Genomic DNA, 13925 nt, shown 5'->3' with positions numbered 1-13925 from the left:
GTTCCCGATGCCTGGAACTCTCTCCCTCCTTCTTTGGCATCCTGTCCTCTTCAGAAAGTTTTTCCCAGTTCCCTTTAATTTCAGTCTTTCCTCTGAGATTATCTCCAGTTTATCCCAAAGGTGTCTTGGTACATGGCTGTTTGTGGGTTGTCTCCCCCATTAGAGTATAAACTTGAAAGCGGAAATTGTCTTTTGCCTTAGCATTTAGTACAGTACCTGCCACATAGTAGGCACTTAATAAATGTTTATTGAGTGAAATAAAAACAATAATACCAATACAATTTTTGAAAGTATTTGTGCTAGGTGGCACAGTGCATAGAGTACTGGCCCTGGAGTCAGGAAGTCCTGAGTTCAAATCTGGATTCAGACACTTGATACTAGCTGAGTTTCCAAAAAAAGTATGTGTTGAATGATTGAAAACTATGTTCTATAGACATAACCTCTTGCTGAGGGCCCGAACCCTCTGCTGGTGTCCCAGAGTCTCTGTTTCTCTTATTCCCACCCTCCAACTGAGAGTACCTTTCCTGACTCTTATTCCAAGTACAAAAATTCTTCGTTATGGCTTTTCAGAGGCATAAGAATACAGTAGGCATTCAGAGGACAGAGCAGAGTCCAGTTTTGCTGAGGCATAAAATGAATAGAGAGAATTAATATAAGTCTAGAAAGGTAGAGTATTACCAAATTATGGAAAGCTTTGAGTGTCATGCAGAGGAGTATAAACTTTAGAGACAATAGGGAGGGATTTCTTTGTTTTTTCTTTTTCTTAATTTTTTTCCAATTAAATATAAAAATAATTTTTGACATTCATTTTCTAAAATTTTTGAGAAATTATCTCTCTTCCTCCTTCTCCTCCCCCCTCCTTGAGAAGGCAAGCAATTTGATATAGATTATTACTATACTAGAGTAACTATATATATAGTAATATATACTATACTATACTACTATATGTAGTCATGTAAACTATATATCAATATTAACCATGTTGTGAAAGAAAACACCAACCAAAAAACCCCCAAGAAGATAAAGTTTAAGAAAGTATACTTTGATTTGCCTTCAGACACTATCAGTTCTTTCTCTGAAGATGGGTAGCATTTTTCATTGTAAGAGTTGTCTTGAATCATTGTATTGCTGAGAATAGCTAAGACGTTCACAGCTGATCACACTGAGGGATTTCTGAGTAGTTGAGTGATATGACCAAATTTATATGTAACAAAGATTACTTTGGAAGTGGTTTGAAGGATGTTTTGGAGTAGGTAGAGAATGGAGGCAGGGAGATCTATACGGACACACAATTACAATAGCCTAGGCTGGATGATCAGAAGGGTGATTGCACTTTCAACAGAAATAGGAAAGTTTGGGCAGGTAGAGTAGAAGAGAAAGAATGGATTTTGGAAATGATGAACTTGAGATGCCTACAGAATGTCTAATTGGAGACAGTTGATCTGGAGCTCAGGGGGAGTGATTAGAACTAGATATGTATGTCAGGGAATCATCAGCAAATAGGAACTGATAAGATGGGGAGGGGTAGAGGATGTAAAAAGAAAAGAGAAGAATGCCTCTACACATCCCAAGATGGTAATCCAGCAAAGGAGACAGAGAAAGAAGATCTGCTGTAGAGAGGGCAAAAAGGAAGATGGACCAAGAAAAGACCATGCGATTTAACAGTCAAGACTTCCTTTGACAACTTGGAGAGATCAATTTGTTTTTGAGTGGGGATGCTGAAAGCAGATTTCAAAGAGTTAAGGAGTGGGAAGGGAGAAATCATAGAGGCAAGGAAATTTATAAAGCTTCTGTGAGTTTGGCTGTGAAAGGAAGGATAACATCATATTTTAAATCATTATTTTTGTTAAATAGGTACTAGGTAGGTGTAATCAGGATGGCAGCTGGTGGGGAGTCGGGGGAGGAACTAGTACTTTTATCCAACCAGCTGCCTCTCCTCTTCACTAATAACCTTTCCTGCATAAATGAAGGCATTTCATGAAGGTCCAAGTACCCATTTCTTCCTTTCTGTGCTCATGATAGATAAGACCCAGCCTCACATAGGTGATGGAAAAGGGCTAGACCCTAGCAAAGAGGTTTAAAGACTGATGGATACACTCCGTTCCCATTCCCAGCCCCAGCCCTTCTATTAGACTTGGCTTGGGTGAGAGGCACCCAGAATGTTGTAACCAGTGCTTCTCAGGAAAGAAGAGATGGCTGGTTCCAATTTCTCAAGACCATGGTGGAGGGCCAAAGTCCAGAGTATTGGCTGTGCTACTCATCCATATCACCCTCCTCAGTTTGGATTAGAAGGACCAGAGTCCTATCCTACCCACAGTGCCTACTAGGCCAATTTGCACCTTCTAAATTCAGCCATGCCTAGGACAAATCTGTGCTTGCTCAGATCTGGTGATGTCTCTGTTTCTTCCTTTGCTTAGACTGCTCCTTTTGCCTCAGATTCCTCCTCTTCATTTGTTTCTCCATTGAATTCCGTCTTATCCCTTAAAGTTTAATTTAAAGCTCTCTCTTTTTTGAAGCCTTCTGTGACAGTCCCTCAACAGTCTCTCTGCCCCTCCTCAGACGTCATATAGCACTTGTAGTCTGGGATATATTTGTGATGTAATGCTATGTCTCTTCATCCTATTATTGGTAGAGTATTGGGCTATAAACGTTACAGAAACAAAAACCCTCTCTTTTCTTTGCATTAACCTTGGATGAGCAGGAGAGTCTGAACACAGGTGCTCAATGTGTTTTCAGGCCATGTGTGTTTGAATTTCAGACATCTTACATTTTTGCTTCCTTGTCCTAAAATCTGTCTTAAGGCAAATAATAATATGATAGGGGGGTAAAAAAAAAACCCGATTCATGATTTGCTAATGATCCTTTCCTGCTGAAATATTAACCAGCATTCTAGCTTATGATTCACAAAAAGTATTGGGTAGTGTGCAGAGCACAGGGAAATGTCCAGTTCTTGACCTTTCAAAGGGCTTAAGTCTTAAAACTGATGTAATATAGTCAACAGCCACTCAGATCTATGTTTTGTCAAATTGTTCTCTGGGGCTGCTTCAGCTGGAGGAAGGTGAAAGAAGGTGGAGGCTAGGAAAAAATATAAGGCGGCAATAAAAGGGGAAGAAAAAGAGAAGTATGAGGGGGGAAGAAAAAGAGGCAGGGTAGGCAGGAATGGGGCACGTGGTTTAATAAGTACCAGTCATTAGAGCTGATGCAAAGCATTTGTGGGTATTAAATGGAATCTGACTTCACTGTATGAATACTTATGGACCATACTGAGTAGAATTTCCTGATATTAAAAATATGTATTTTTATTAATGTAATATTAATAATAACCCTAGTTGCTTCTCCTATGGAATGCATGGGGGGGAGGTAGAGGGGTCTCTTATCTGCTTACCTCCTTTTTTATTAATTATTTTATTTGTTTTTCAGTTTTCTACAATTACTTCCATATATCTTAGATTTTTACCCCTCCCTTCCTCTCCTTCTCCTCTCCCTCCCCACTCCTTCCCTGAGACGGTGTGCAATACTATATAGGTTCTATACATACATTCCTATTAAATACATTTTCACCTTAGTCATGTTGCATAGAAGAATTAAAATGAATGGTAGTAACCATAAAACAAAACATAACATAACACAAGAGAAAGTGGCCTGCTTCATTCTGTAATTCAGTTCTATAGTTCTTTCTCTGGATGTGGAAGGCATTTTGCCTTAAGAGACCATTGGGAATTTTTTAAGACCTCGCATTGCAATGAAGTACTAAGTCTACCAGAAAAATTCCTCACACATTGTGGTTGTCGCTGTGTACAAAGTTCTCCTGGTTCTGCTCCTTGCACTCAGGACCAGTTCATATATGTCCTTCCAGGCCTCTCTGAAGTCTTTCTGTTCATCATTTCTTATAGGACAATAGTATTCCACTACATTCATATACCACAACTTGTTCAGCCATTCCCCAATTGATAGATATCCCCTTGATTTCCAGTTTTTGGCCACCACAGAGAGAGCTGCTATAAATATTTTTGTACATGTGGGATCCTTTCCCATTTTTGTGATCTCTTTGAGGTACAGTTCTAGAAGTGATATTGCTGGGTCAAAGGATATGCACATTTTTGTAGCCCTTTGGGCATAGTTCCAAATTGCTCTCCAGAATGGTTGGATCAGCTCACAGCTCTGCAAACAATGAATTAGTGTTCCAACTCTCCCATATATTCTTTAACATTTATCATCTTCCTGTTTTGTCATGTTAGTCAGTCTGATAGGTGTGATGTGGTTTCTCAGAGTTGTTTTGATTTGCATCTCTCTAATCAATGATTTAGAGCATTTTTTCTTATGAGTATAGATAGCTTTAATTTCTTCTTCTGAAAACTGCTTGTTCATATCCTTTGACCATTTATCGATTGGGGGGTTTATCACCTTACCTCTTGCCCCAACTCTGCAGGCTCCTCCTCCTACAAGCAAAAATAGCTCAAAGTACATGTTGTATAAACAAGGCTCAGGATCATCTTTGCTGTAGGCTCTGGATGCCTTGTTTTAAATGTCCTTGAAATGATCTAAGCGGGCTGAAGGGTTTGACTTCAATCTCTACTCTGCTCTCACCAGCAGTGACACAGCTAAGTGCGAAATCTTGCCCTGTCCCTATACAGCCTGACTGTTTCCTTCAGCTCAGTTCAGTAAGCACTTCTGATGCCTCCTGTGTACCTATACCTGTGATGGGAATTGTGGGGAAAACAAGTAACAACCTACTCATATATCCATTTGTCCTCTAATAACACTGGGCTGCTTCATAAATTCAGTATTTTTTTTCTTTTAAGTTTGGTTAATACTTTTGTTTTTATTCAAGTCCTGCCTCTTCATACATACTGACAGTGTGACCTGGGCAAGTCACTTAACCACACAGCAATTTCTAGTTTTATATTCCGAGTCCCATCACAAACTAATATTTCTCTGTTCTTTGTGACAGAAAAAAATAAAACAAATTGACACAGCAGTGATACCTGATAACATATGCAACATTCAACATCCATGGTTTCCTACTTCTACTTCTAGGGCAAAGATACATTTTCTCAAAATGCCCATATGAAAGTCATTATTTACAAGCACTTCTGGTGACATAAAGCAAGAGTCTCATTCTACTTAATGAATATCAAAATTGTTATGTTATGTTACAGGTTGATGAATTTATTAAAAATTCAACTTAATTGACCTGAAAGCCTTTGGCTAGAGTTTTGTTAAAATAAAGCAAAGTTTGTATGACATTGTAATTTTAAACAAGTAAGTAGATATTGGTGAACAACATTCATGATGTATGAAGTGAGTTGCATAGTAAGGTATGTTTGGAATTTATAAAAATGACTCTAAAAAGACCCAGTTAATCAACAAACACTTATTAAGAGATTATTATATGTCAATATTTTGCTAAGTGCTTGAGGAAACAAACAAAAAGGTGAAAACATCCCCATTCAAATGATTCTTTCCTGCTGAAATATCAATTTCATTGGTATAGGGAACTTCCAGTAAGGAAGCTCTGTTGACCAATATAGATTGATACCTTCCTTCCAACTCAGTCTTAGTGAGTTGTCTGAGATACTCAGAGAGAGTAAGTGACTGGCCTCCAGTCATACAGTCAGTATGTATGGAAATATCTGGTCACTGGATCCAGATGGTTCAGGAAGAAAAAGTGAGGCTTTTTCAAAAACAAAGTCAAATGCAAGTCATGTCATCATTTCTCTGATGTCATGGTCCCCTTCAAAAACAAAGGACAAACAGAACTTGTGAGTAGATGGAGTTGCCTGAATGGGGACCCAGCTCACTCAGCTTATCCTCTCTGTCAACCTAGCCCTCTCCCTTTCCTTCTCTTCTCCAAAAGAGGGTAAATTTTGATGGCCAGAAGAGGCTGTGGTAACCTGAGAGATAGTGGAGTTTTAAGTCATGAGGGCAAGAAGAAGAGTGGAGATGAGAACTCAGGGCAACATGGATTGTAAGGCTTTGGAAGGGGAAGAGCTGGGAAGAACAGGGATAAGAGCCGTCAGGTTCTTGGCCAAGTTCTGCTCCAACCTGTGTTCCTACAAAATATTTTTTTAAAAAAATGGTTCCTATTCTTGAAATTTTTGTAATCTGTGAAGTTGAAAAAGATTAATAGAAATGCTAGATGGTGGGGCCTGGACCCATGATCCCAGTGCTAAATCTCATGATTACTAGACAGCTAGTTAATACAGGAGCTAACTACAAACTGCATTTTGGTGTTCTTTGCTACATAAGGTAGGTATTTTTTTTTAAAGAACTTTTAGGCATCCTGCTGTCTGGAGAATAAATATAGACTGGTATTGTACTGCCTAAAGGAATATTTATGATAATCAAAGAAGTGCAGATTAATAATAACCCTAAGATCTATCACTTCACACCTATGAAGCTAGAAAGCTTCAGCCTACTTTTCCAGGCTTGCCACCCCCTATTTCATGCTATCAAACTCTACATTCCACCAAACTGGCCTATTTGCTGTTCCCTACGTAAGATATTCCATTTCCCATTTCTGAGCCTTTGCACAGCTTTCCCCCTTTACCTGGAATGCTCTTTCCTCACCCTTCACTCGATGCTGCTTTTTTTCTCTTTGTGTGTACATTTTATTCTTAGTAGAATTCGTAAGCTCTTAAGGGCAGGAATTGTTTCATTTTTATCTTTATATCCACAGTGCCTAGCATATCAGTGCTTAACAAATGCTTTTTAGATAAATGAATGAATGATTAGGTGGGTTGGAACTATGGGAAAACAGGCACAATAATTTACTGCTGATGATCTTTAAATTGGTTCAGCTTTTCTGGAAAACAGTTTGGAACTGTGAAAAAATAAGAGGAGTACAATTGTTTTATCCCTTTGACACAAAGATTGGGACTATATTGGGACTATTGGGACTATATTTCAAGGAGGTTATTGATGATGAGAAAATATTCATGTGTACAAAAACATTCATAGCAACATTATTTACAATATTCAAAGAACTAGAAATAAAATGTCTAATTGAAAAAAGCTGAACAAATTATGGGGCATGAAGAATGGAATATTACTGGACTACAAGGAATAATAAATATGAAGAATTTAGAAAAATGTGGTAAGACATATAAAATGATGCAAAGTGAATAAAGCAGAGCCAAAGGAACAATATACATAATGGTTATGCCAAGGTAAATAAATTCAATATGGAAAGGAGGAAAAACCTCTGGTTAGTTATTGTGTTTAATGTTAGAATTCTATTGCCAAAGTTTAAGAGAATATTCATTCTTTTTGGAAATAATCAATAATCTAATTGTTTGGGCAGGGTAAGTAAAATATTGTACAAAGGGATTGTTTAGGTGTTCGTTGTGTCCAAACAAAATGTATCCCAAAAATTTTTTAATAGTTTTTTTTCAAAGAAACAAAAAATACTCAGCAAGAAAATACTGCATTCTGCACATTTTAAGTGTCTTTCAGCCCAAATCTGAGCCACTGGATAAAGATCAGTATTCAGGGTTGTGGGTTTGATTCCCATGCAAGCTAGTTAACTTCATTCCCTGGCTGCTATATTTATGTCTTTGTTCACAAAGAAAATCAAGGCAGAGGTCATGGGTGGCTCAGTGTTATTCATCTACATCCTCAGATAAAGTTCACCATATACATCCTATTCATGGGAAATTCAGAATATCTTCTCCATGTTCAAAGAACAGGATATATGTTTGCCAAAAAGACTTTTATGAAAAACTTGCACAAGGAAGTGCTCACATGGAGGTCAGAAGAGCCAGTAAAAGGATACTCTCAAGGTCTCTCTGAAGAATTTTGGAATTGTTTATGAGACACTGGGAGACACTGGCACAGCATGGCATGCTCACGTTAAAGAAGGCACTGTGCTCTATGAGTAAAGCAGAATTATTGTTTTTCTTCAGTAACGTCCAACTCTTCATGCCCCTATTTGTGGTTTTCTTGGCAAAGATACTGAAGTAGTTTGTCATTTTCTTCTCAAGCTAATTTTACAGATGAGGAAACTATGGCAGACAGGGTTAAATGACTTGCCCTGAGTCACATAGCTAGTAAGTGTCTGAAGTCAGATTTGAACTCACGAAGATGAGACTTCCTGACTCCAGGCCCACCATTCTATTCACTGAACCAGATAGGCAGAATCATAGTATCTCAACAGAAATATGAAATGTGCGAATTTAGAGACATCTCCATTCCAAATATTCATACAAACTATTTGTGCCTACCTGTGTTAGAGCCTTCTGAGCTCATAATGGTCTGATCAGCTATAGTCGAACACAGTGTACATTGACTCCAATGTAGTGATGTCATTTTGGTCCTCTTTGAGTATGAAGGACAACAAACAACCAACCACCTTGCAGGGATTTAGGTAGAGCCTCATACTCTGAGTTTTCCTTACAGTGAAGTTTTCTTTGTAAATGTGATTCCTGCTAATTCTTTGGAATGACATTTACCACCTCTCTCTTTTCCCTATCATTCTCAGGTGTTGTACAACATGGCAGCTGTACAATGCCAGCTAGGACTTTGGGAAGAAGCCACCAAAAGCTTAGAAAAAGCCAGCTCCAAGAGACCAGAGGGAAGTTCAGCCATTCTAGAGGCTGCCCTGGACCAGATGCAAGTGAGTCAGGCAGGTGGATGACATCGTTCTAATCTTATCCCCAAGGAGAAGGCCCTGGGTGAGCTGGGGAGAACTTTGACTTTGCACTGTCTTCTCAGGTGAACTTTCTCTAGGCTAGGGACTTCAGAAATAGTGAAGTAAGGCAGTCTTATTTATATTAAGTCTTTGGTGCCTTATTTACACAGAGACTCATCTAAGAACATCGCTCTTTCTTCTTCTCTGTATCCAAATCCTTACTCTCTATATTGTTTTCTCCCATTTAATATCTGGTCTGATAGTCATACTTTCAATTTGCAGGCACATGATCAGACTGAGACACCATGATGATTGGTATTTGTAGGAAGAAGGGGTAATCAGTGGATTAAATAGTTGTGTTGACTTTCTAACCTTCCCAGAATCAAGGGAAAGGATCAGATGACCTTCAGTAGTTCCATTCAAGCTAAGGAATCAAAGATTCCTCTAGTATTATAATCTTCTGGCACATACCAGAAGTAGAGAAAGCCCTAGTTTACCTTATTTCTGCCTAAAGTCACCAAGTCATTTGTCAGAAATTATTTTCTTTTTCTTAGAAACGAATCTTTCTGGACCTTCTGCAATTTCCCAAGGGTAAGATCTTTCGCCCCCGGAAGAAGGATGTAGAGCAGCTAAATTCCATGGATTTCCTGGGGAAACCAAAGGTAAAGCAGTCTTGTTTACACTAAGTCTCTAGAGCCTTCTTTATAGAGAGATTCTGAAGGCTGTAAATTCTTACCACTTGGATGAATCAACAATACCTTCCCCAGAACTCAACTGGGCTGAGATCATAGTCCATGCTTGGCACTAAAGTTTCATCCAGGCTTTCAGTTTTGATTTCAAAAAAATCCCTGGGTTTGGGATCAGCAAAACTTTGAGCTGAGAACCCAGAAGTCCCAGAGATAGGGACAGGGATGTCAAGGGTAGAGACAAATCATTGAGTCTTGATGTTGGAAATTTGAGACTTGGAAAGAAAGCGGGGGATGGATGGAGGGATGGAGGAAAGGAAAGAAGGCAAGTCCTAGCTCTGAGCAAAAGAGCCAATCCTGAATCTATTCTTTCCAAAATGAGAATGAATTCTGAAATCATGACAGAATTTTACATGCTTTAAGTTAAATCTTGCTCAACAAGAGTCAGATAAGCTCATAAATCAGGAAAGTGTTAAGAGCTTTCATCCACCAGCTGTTACTAGGTGATTAGTCTTGGGCTTATCCAGCTCACTCTGTCCCAGGGACTTGGACAGAATCCATAGGATTCTGTGCAGATAGTAGTGGAAAAAGAGAGAGTTGGGGATGTGAGGACCTTAGGGTGAGAGTAGGGTAGGGGTTAGGTGTGGGAAGGGCTGCTAAGAGGACTGAGGTGAAGAACAAGTCAATGTGGAAAAAAAGGTGACATGCTGGGGCTTTGGCATGAAGATAGTTATAGGTGAGGCTCTATTACTCCTCTCTCACAGAAGCCCCCACTGTTTCTAATATTTGACCTAATTACAGGGAGCACAGTAACTAAGTGAATGTTAGTCTATATTCAAAGTACTTTACATCAGAAATATGAATTCCTAACTTTATATTATAGAAAATATGAGTACCCAAGACTCATACAGGGTAAGGAAGTTAGGTGGTAAATATGTAAATAATAACTAAGTAGAGAGTACAACCTCACAGGAACAGCTGCTTGCCACTCTGATATGCCCAAGGATGGAGTTCTAAATCTCATCAAGAACATGTCTCTTTTTTTCTTTCTCTGCCCCAGATCATTTCATCTGTTAATCCTAACGACAAATACGTTGGTTTTGAGCCTCTCAGGTCACAGGTGAGAAGGGACCTTTCCTTTTGGGTCACTTTTACCTTCCTTAGAAAATGACTCTCCAGATAAGAGTTATAGATAATAATTGTTATTTTTATGTCAAAGAGTAAGGGCTTCTATGAACCTATTAGATGCTCTGGGGGACAGGGACTGTGTATGCTTTTTCCTATTTTACTTTTACTTTCCATTGAAAAAATGATGTCCATAATATCAGTCAATCAACAAACATTAATACCTACTACATGCCTGGCACTGGACAGGCATATAATCAAATATGTTAAATTAAAATACTGGGATGGCATGTTTTCATAATCATGACTCAAAAACATATGGAACTTTATAATTTTCAAGTCTTTGACTTGTAGTCAAAGACTTAGATGTCATTTGGTCCAACAACCTCATTTTACAGATGAGAAAACTGAGGTCCAGGGAAGGGAAATGACTTACCTAAGGTCATACAGAGCATAAGTAGCAGAGTCCAGGTTCAAACCCATCTTCTAACTCCAAAGCCAGGATTTTATCCGCTGTACTACACTGACTCTCTCTATTGACTCATTTAACAACTTTTTGAGTTCTGTAGCTAAACTCATTTCCCCCCATTTCACAGGTAAGAATATATATGCATAGGTTTGCCTAAAGTCTTATGAAATATTAGTGACAGAGACATTAATCAATTAGTACAAAATAGGGCAGTCCCAGAATTCTTTAGTCCTTTTCCCACATCAAGGTGATACAGTCTAGGAAGGAGAAATGAATCTATATATAATTGTTGCTTTAATTTTTTATCCCTTGTCTGGAATTTGTGGTTTGTGGTTTGGTCCTCGATGGTATCTTGCTAATGCCCTGGAGAAAAGCCTGAAAAGGTTCTAGGGCTGGCATTTAAATACAGTGTTAAATTTCTGGAGGGGGGAAGATTAAAGGGAATTGTGTTTACCCAGCATGGAGAAGAGAAGGCTCAGAAACTCTCTCATTAAGAGTGTCTACAATGTTCAAACTTCTTGGTAAGAGGGACTAGGAGAATGATCTGAGAAGCAGAAGGGTGGCCCCTAGGCAGAAGGGCTATTTTTTGATTTTCTCTGTTTCATGGGTTGTCAAGGTCAAAATATGGTAGTGATGTACCTCTCCTGGCTGTAGTTGAAGAAATGCCCCTGAATATAGAAAGGGCCCCGAAAGGATGGGGAATGGATACGAGCCTGGAGTTTTGCTCATTGGTCCTTTCCCTGAAGGCAGACCCCTTCCTTTTTCCAACCCTAGGAATTGATCCAAGAAGCAGTTAGGAAACTGCTGCCTCTCTCCATCTATCTTTTGAGATCAAATGTAGCTTTTCTAGTTGATCTTTTCTCAGAGCATCTATCAGTCAGTCTCCCTCATGGAGCCTGTCAATCCCCTGAAAGTGGACAAACTGATAAGACTGAAAAGCACTATGCAAGGGAATGTTAGAGTGGGAAGAATGAATGAATGAGAAAGGCCCCAGTAGACTCATCCTGTGAACTATAGGACCAAGACAAGGATCGGTCCTTCCTGAATAACCGCTGGGTGAGGAATCCACCAAGAGCCAAGTTGCTAGCTTTGTAGAAGCTTAGCTCTCTTCTGGATTTTCTTCAGCAGCCTTGATAAGATTTTAATTTCTTGTTTACTAGGTTTATAGTAAGAAAATTCCAGAAAGTATAAAAGCCCAGATTTTCCTAGTGTATAGGGAAACATTAGGCCATAAGCTGCCTAACCTTTACTGGAGCAAGGTTTGGGGCACCTCTAGGTGTTACATGGAGGGGCATACTTCTCTGGGGCAACGTCAGGTGATGTTAGTGTTTCCACTTCTCTCTGCTTGTCCCAGATTCTGTTAAATAACAGTGAAAACAAATTTTAAAAATGCGTACCTTTTTCTGAGAGTGCCAAGGTCCATTGAACTCTTGGTTAGCATAAATGCCTTAGAAATGAGATCACTCCAGCCCACTGGTGGCTGGTAACTGGGACTAGGTTATTAGGTTTTTTCTAAAACTTCTCTTTGCATCATACTGAAGGAGGCAGAAGAAAAAAGTTCCTAGTAATTATGCAATTGAAATTTCAGTGCTTCAACTTTCTTCCTTTTCATTGATGAATTCTGAGGCAGGTGAAATTCCTATGTGGTAAATATATACTGTAAAACCACTTAATTAACAACAACAACCAAAAATAAGAATAAGCAGACTACACAATGCCATCCAGTTGATGAAGCACCCACACAGCTGACTCCACATAGAAGGGCTGCCTTCGCTAGTGAATGGGTACTTTGACTTTTTAATTTGGCTTCCTTGCAGGGAGATCACAATGAAATCCCATGTTCATCTACAAAGGGACTTCCTAAAAGGCCCCATTTAAACCAACCTGGGGAACCAGTTTCTCCACTTCAAGGTAAGCTGACTCTCAAACTCTCAGCCCCAAGAAGAAGGGCTCCCTGTTGGTGGGTCACAGGCGAGTCATCCTAACAGCTCCTTCCCCTAAAAATTGCAACTGGGAAAGCCATCACTATGGGAGTTCTCTCGAGTTAGTTTATTCCTCATTCCGTATCCTTTTTCTGCAGGACTCCCTCCTCCTGAAGGGATCAGCCCGGGCTCCACAGTATGTCTTGAAACATCGGTAAGAGTCTGGCAGCTTTTTCAGATATCTTTACTAAACATATTAAGTATCACAGGAGCATAAATTTAAAGCCAGAAAGGGATTTTAGATGCCTTTCTAAGATCAAATAAAATTCCCTCATTTTACATATGAAGAAATTGAGGCACAGAGAAGTTGTGACTTGTCCAGGGTCACGCAACTAGTGGTTGAGGCAAGATTCAAACCCAAGTCTTGTCTTTCTCACAGTGTTCTTGTAAAAACTCAAAGCTAACCTTTTATCCTTCTTTTCTTTGCACTAACCTTTAAACTCCCCCAAGGCAGGGCTGTCCATTATCATCATCATCATCATCATCATCATCATCATCATCATCATCATCATCATCTCATTCTTCTCTTTTTTAATGCAATTCAACTGGAAAATGTCCTGGGACAAATTCCTCTCTTGCTGTTACTCTCTTGTATCTTATGTTCCATGAACTGCTTTTTGTAGTTGACTATAAATGTTAGGATCATCCCTCTGTTTTCTGTAGGATCATCGAAAGCCTCCTTAGCACAACTCCAGCAGTGCCCAGAAGGATGGAGGTGACAGGTGTCTTATCCTATTCAGTCGACAAAGCCTGTGACTTCACCTCGGTAGCCTCTCTGAAATGTGCCTCCTTCTCCCCTCTGACACCGCTACCTCTGGTGCAGACCTCATCACCTCACACCTGGACTACAGTAATAGTCCCCTGACAAGTCTGCCTTCCTCAAGTCTCCCCACTTGAATCCATCTTCTGTTTGGCCTAAAGTGCTGGTTCAATTGTGTCACTCTCCCACCCCTCTATTTAATAAATTCCTGTGACTCTCCATTGCCTCCAAGATCAAGAACAAAGTCCTCTGTTTGGTGCTCAAAGCCCTTCAT

At 39.4% G+C, this 13925-nt stretch overlaps 1 protein-coding gene across 1 annotated transcript in view; it reads left to right on the top strand.

The window, feature by feature from the left end:
- NOXA1 (NADPH oxidase activator 1) overlaps positions 1-13925 on the top strand; it is a 44486-nt gene that overhangs the window by 16687 nt on the left and 13874 nt on the right. Inside the window, exons 4-8 of the mRNA XM_072633113.1 lie at positions 8480-8614; positions 9184-9291; positions 10376-10435; positions 12727-12820; positions 12990-13045. Coding sequence (XP_072489214.1) covers positions 8480-8614; positions 9184-9291; positions 10376-10435; positions 12727-12820; positions 12990-13045 — 453 coding nt within the window. The remainder of the gene's footprint in view (positions 1-8479; positions 8615-9183; positions 9292-10375; positions 10436-12726; positions 12821-12989; positions 13046-13925) is intronic.

Source organism: Notamacropus eugenii, chromosome 1 (genome assembly GCF_028372415.1).
Source record: "Notamacropus eugenii isolate mMacEug1 chromosome 1, mMacEug1.pri_v2, whole genome shotgun sequence".
In the NCBI taxonomy this organism is placed as follows: domain Eukaryota; kingdom Metazoa; phylum Chordata; class Mammalia; order Diprotodontia; family Macropodidae; genus Notamacropus; species Notamacropus eugenii.
This window is presented reverse-complemented; position numbering and strand designations above follow the sequence as displayed.